The sequence below is a fragment of the Typha latifolia genome, chromosome 5, assembly GCF_019914945.1.
Source record: "Typha latifolia isolate L0001 chromosome 5, TyphaL0001v2, whole genome shotgun sequence".
Classification (NCBI taxonomy): domain Eukaryota; kingdom Viridiplantae; phylum Streptophyta; class Magnoliopsida; order Poales; family Typhaceae; genus Typha; species Typha latifolia.
In genome coordinates this window covers 13668785-13674445 of record NC_133090.1, presented here as the reverse complement: position 1 = coordinate 13674445, position 5661 = coordinate 13668785, and the positions used below count along the sequence as shown (strand labels likewise).

Sequence of the window (5661 nt, the reverse complement as noted above, 5' to 3'; positions counted from 1 at the left end):
TTAATAGTCATGCTGTCTTCCTAATCTTGTATGTAGATTAGAAATGTATCTAGGAATAAGAGGCATGCATATATATATATATATATATTACCTCTAAGCATGTGACTTGGTAAACTTCAATACTACTTGGTAATCTTCTTTTTTTCTCGTTTGGTAGACGTCAGAGCTTTCACCTTATACCAATCTTGTGGAGAATTTAAAGCACCCATACTCTCTCTCTCTCCCTAAGGCAATAACACCACCCTATCATAAATGATCAATACGCTCTGCAATAACTCCTCTTCCCCACAACCTTTCCATCAATTTCCTCTTTCTCCTCTCCCTTTCCTCTACCCCTATTCCTCTCCTCTCCACCTCCTCCAACTCTTTAATGGCTACTCTTCTTCTTCCTTCTTCTCCAAGACCACCCTACTCTCCTTGGTGCATGCACTAAGAACTGCTTCCTTCTCTCTCTTTTTCTTCTTTGCTGTTCAAAAATTAAGAGGAAGTGAGGAGGAAGAAAATAATAAGGAAATGGAGCTTTTTTCCTAGATCTGAGTTGGTTCTTTCTTGTTATAAATATCTAGTGTCTTCTCTTTCTTTTCTCTGTCTTGTGGGAAATATTTGAAGCTATCTCAAGCTTAGTCTCCTGTGCTACTCCACCGGCCATTAGCACCTTCAAGAGCCATCAAAGGATATAAGTACTAAACCCAGCTTCAAAGGAAGGTAAATTTACAGAAGAAGTGAGAGATAAAGAGCAAGGAGAGGTGCAGGAGAATTAGGGTTTGGTGGAGAGAACTATGCCTGCAGGGATCATGATATCGGCAAGAAATATGTCGTCGATGATGGGGAGAAACAACGGAGCCTCAGGGTACGGCTCCTCGCCGCTTTCCCTTGGACAGGTGAGCAAATATACAAATTTAGTACTTTCTTATTTCTCGTTTAATTCTTTTGCAAGTGTTTGTGTAGATGATCTTTAGTTGTAAGGCCTAGGTTTTGCACTGGGTATAAGACTAACTACTACTACTCTTCAAGGATTAGGGTTGGATTAGAATGGTGTTTTGGGCCATTTCAGATAAATCATCATTGGAAGCAAGTATAAAGAGAGAAGAGAGATGAAAGGTCAGGTTACAATGTGTGAGGGCTAAAGAGGGTGACTTCTATGTTTCCTTGAACTTAATTTAAAATGGGAGAAGTCATATACACTACTTCAGAGAGAGAGAGAGAGAGCTATATAGGTTCTCTTAACTAAGAAATATCTCTACTAGTATTATCTTCTTCACTTCTCAATCTCCCTTTCTCCCTTTATGAATCAAAACTACCTACAAATTGAAGTATAAACAAAAAGAAGATGTAGCTGAACTCTCTTTTCCTTCTTTTTCTTAATTTTTTTTGTATATAATTTTTTGCAGCCAAACATACTAGAAGGGCAACAACTCCAACTGCAACACCAGCAGCACCAGCACCAGCACCAGCTAGTGGAGATGCCGCAGACGACGGCGGCGGCCGAGAGCGAGATGGTTCGAGCCCTAGAGGGCGAATTCGAGAGCAAGTCGGGAAGCGACAATATCGAGGGCGCCTCCGGCGACGAGCAAGACCTTAACCAGCGGCCGCGTAAGAAGCGTTATCACCGCCACACGCAGCACCAAATCCAAGAGCTGGAGGCGTAAATTAATACTAATCCTAATTCCTTTTGGATAAGCATATATATTGAAACAACAACAGTTATGCTACCCCCACTGTTTCCTTTCAGATTCTTCAAGGAATGCCCTCACCCAGACGACAAGCAGAGGAAGGAGCTTAGCCGGGAGCTTGGATTAGAGCCTCTCCAAGTCAAGTTCTGGTTTCAAAACAAACGTACTCAAATGAAGGTCTACATCTCTACCTAAAAAAACAAAAAAAGAAAAAGAAAAAGAAAGAAAGCTTCTTGGTGTATAGCTAATCCTTTAATTCCTCTTCTTCTCTATGTTAATTGTTATGCATACATATATATATATATATATATATATATATATATATATATATATATATATATATATATATATATATATATATATAGACTCAGCACGAGCGGCACGAGAACAGTCAACTCCGAGCAGAGAACGAGAAGCTCCGATCCGAGAACATGAGGTACAAGGAGGTCCTTAGCAACACCTCGTGCCCCAACTGCGGCGGGCCCACCGCCCTCGGCGAGATGTCCTTCGACGAACACCACCTTAGAATCGAGAATGCTCGCCTAAGGGAAGAGGTATAAATTTGCCGAGTTCATCTCTCTATGTTAGAGCAGTAGGAAATAAAATCACCATCCTCTGAAAGTTTATGCTTTTATAGTAGTTGGCCAATTGCATGGTATCAAGAGGTGAGAGTTTTGTAACGCATGATATATAACAATATTCTTTTATATTGCTAAAGATTGATAGGATATCTGGGATCGCCGCAAAATACCTCCCGAATCCGATTACTAACCGCTCGGCGCTAGACCACGGCGTTGGAGGCTTCAGCGTCCAGTCCAGTATCGAAAGCGACGTGTTCGGAGCCGGGGATCTGCTGAGGAGCGTGTCAGGCCAGGCGGAGATCGAAAAGCCGGTGGTGATCGAGCTGGCCGTGGCCGCCATGGAGGAGCTCATCAGGATGGCGCAGCTTGGGGAACCGCTGTGGAATCCGAGCCCCGATAACTCCACGGAGGACTTGAACGAGGAGGAGTATGTACGGACGTTCCCGAGAGGGATCGGGCCGAGGCCGTTCGGCCTGAAATCGGAGGCGTCGCGCGAGACGGCGGTTGTCATAATGAATCATGTCAATCTTGTTGAGATACTAATGGACGGGGTATGATATGAACTTCTCTTCTCTTTTTTTCACATATATAATTATGTAAGCTTTCACCATTGATCTATTTTTGTCTCCAATGTTAGAACCAGTGGAGCACAGCGTTCTCCAGCATCGTGTCAAGAGCTACTACGTTGGAAGTTCTATCAACAGGAGTTGCAGGCAACTATAATGGAGCTTTGCAAGTGGTATAGTTTTGTTTTTAGTCTTCTTCGATCGATTCAATTAAAAAGTTAAAAGAGATCTCAGCAAAAGTTCACTTCAAATGCAACACTTTATTTTAAATAATTGTTAAATATTATGATAATCCTATTATAGAATATAAATATTTTTTTATCAAGATTATATTTTATATCGCACGCTAACTCAATTACTAATTTGTCTTTAAAATCTCTCTCATCAATCTACTTTATATTAAATTAAAGTATATTTATCATAATTTCATAAAGTATATCTATCTATTTCTTCACTTCCATATCACATTAAAAATATTATTATACAAGTATACAAGGAAATAATTATTTTGAAAATAAAACCTCGGAATAATAAGTAGGAATGCCTATTTAAAATTTTCCTTATTTCTAACTTAACGAGGCCTTAATGTTTGATGGATTCAGATGTCAGCAGAATTCCAAGTACCTTCCCCTCTTGTTCCTACTAGAGAGAGCTTGTTTGCGAGGTACTGCAAACAACATGGAGATGGAACCTGGGCAGTAGTTGATGTTTCCTTGGATAGTTTACGCCCTACCCCAGTAGCAAGATGCAGGAGGAGGCCATCAGGCTGCTTAATTCAAGAAATGCCAAATGGTTACTCTAAGGTAAAGTTTCTCTCTCTCTCTCTCTCTCTCTCTCTCTCTCTCTCTGATCTTTTGTTATATGCAATAAGGTTAAATCACTTTTTAGACTTTGAAATTAAAGTGTCAATTTGCTACTTTGACATGCCTTTTTATGTGTCTTAAATTAGGTTATTTGGGTTGAGCACGTTGAAGTAGATGATAGGTCAGTGCACACCATATACAAGCCCTTAGTAAACTCAGGCCTAGCATTCGGTGCAAAGCGATGGGTCTGTACTTTGGATCGCCAATGCGAGCGTCTCGCAAGCGTTATGGCAACTAACATCCCCTCAGGAGAAATTGGTGGTAATAACTACTTTTAATCGTACTTTTGAGCATCAAATTTATGAGTAAAAGATATGTGATCATACTAAAATGATAACAAAATTGCAGTTATAACAACTCCAGAAGGAAGAAAGAGCATGCTGAAGCTGGCGGAGAGGATGGTTATAAGCTTCTGCGGCGGCGTGACGGCCTCGACGACACATCAATGGACTACTTTATCCGGCAGCGGCGCAGAGGACGTGCGAGTGATGACTCGGAAGAGCGTCGACGATCCCGGTAGGCCTCCCGGTATCGTCCTCAATGCCGCCACTTCCTTCTGGCTTCCTGTCTCGCCCAAGAGGGTCTTCGACTTCCTCCGAGATGAGAGCACTCGCAGTGAGGTAATAAAGCATAAAAGAATAAAGTCAGTCTTCTATGAGCTTAAGCAATCTTTCCGAGTAATTGGTATAAGAATTTGTCTCCGTGCATCTGCAGTGGGATATCCTCTCCAATGGTGGTGTAGTTCAGGAAATGGCTCACATTGCTAACGGCCGAGATCACGGCAACTGTGTCTCTCTCCTTCGTGTCAATGTAAGTCTAATATCAGCAACAGTTACCTTCATACATGTATGTCTATACTAACTGCAATAATGCATGCCATGTTGTCATTGATACATAGAGTACAAACTCGAACCAGAGCAACATGCTAATACTTCAAGAGAGCTGCACTGATCCCACTGGCTCCTACGTCATATATGCGCCGGTGGATGTCATAGCCATGAATGTCGTGCTCAACGGCGGCGACCCGGACTACGTCGCGCTCCTGCCCTCAGGCTTCGCCATCCTCCCCGACGGGCCCTCTGGACTGCAAGGTGGAGGAGGGGTAGGAGACGTTGGCTCCGGCGGCGGGTCTCTTCTGACGGTCGCGTTCCAGATCTTAGTCGACTCGGTCCCGACCGCAAAGCTATCCCTCGGGTCGGTCGCGACGGTTAATAGTCTCATTGCGTGCACAGTTGAGAGGATCAAGGCCGCGGTCACCGGAGAAAGTGCCGGTTGATCCGCCACAAGATCTACTAGTGGTGAGTTCATGCTAGCTTTTCAAAACTCTTGCAAGTTTAGTACACTGGTTGGAGTGTTCTCCATCAATTATTAGCTTTTATTATCTTTGCAAGAAATTCTAAAAATATAATAATAAGAGTCGACAACGGATACAACTGATTAGGAATATCGTTTTCAGTTATTTTCCTGATAATTTTTTTCTCTAATTGAAGCCAAGAGGGGTTGAGCTTGGAGCTTAATCTTGGGAAGTCAAGAACGCACCTCATACTCTCTACTTGCCAATTGGGTGTTGGTTTCCGTCAGTCTGCTTGTTTTTGAGCAAAATTCAACTGCAAGCACTCCCCACCACCTCTAAATGTTGCAAGGGCGGTTGGTTCGGGCATTGACTTCTCCTCTCCCTGTTTGCTGCTACCCCTCAGTTTTGAGACACGCTCGTGACCCTTTCCAGCATTTGAATTCCTACTCTGTTTGTGTTTGTTTTGAGTGGGTTTGCCTTGACGACTTTGTCTCTTGTTCTTAATTAATTAATATGAAGTGTTGATGACCACGTTGTTATAAACTTATGATATTTCACATTGGCTTTGCAATTGTTTGAATCGATCATCCTATTCGTATTCGTATTACTTTGGCATCAAAGTTGAATCATCCTTGATATGTATGTGTTATTCTTATCAGGTCTAAGACAAGTAATGTTGTCAGG

At 42.3% G+C, this 5661-nt stretch overlaps 1 protein-coding gene across 1 annotated transcript; it reads left to right on the top strand.

Annotated features, from left to right (window-relative positions):
- The first annotated feature begins 331 nt into the window (after window positions 1-331).
- On the top strand, window positions 332-5584 carry LOC140789617 (homeobox-leucine zipper protein ROC2-like). The gene is made up of 12 exons (XM_073139385.1): window positions 332-881; window positions 1392-1645; window positions 1733-1850; window positions 2039-2227; window positions 2392-2805; window positions 2892-2993; window positions 3423-3623; window positions 3770-3944; window positions 4032-4303; window positions 4398-4493; window positions 4582-4981; window positions 5174-5584. Exons 1-11 carry the CDS (start codon window positions 780-782, stop codon window positions 4957-4959), a joined length of 2301 nt encoding a protein of 766 aa, XP_072995486.1. The 5' UTR covers window positions 332-779; the 3' UTR covers window positions 4960-4981; window positions 5174-5584.
- The last annotated feature ends 77 nt before the right edge of the window (window positions 5585-5661 follow it).

Bases quoted from the DNA above. Each gene is read 5' to 3' on its own strand.
- LOC140789617 (XM_073139385.1), top strand. From the start codon at position 780: ATGCCTGCAGGGATCATGATATCGGCAAGAAATATGTCGTCGATGATG. The intron at 882-1,391 runs GTGAGCAAATAT...AATTTTTTGCAG, and splicing joins CGCCGCTTTCCCTTGGACAG to CCAAACATACTAGAAGGGCA. The intron at 1,851-2,038 runs GTCTACATCTCT...ATATATATATAG, and splicing joins ACAAACGTACTCAAATGAAG to ACTCAGCACGAGCGGCACGA.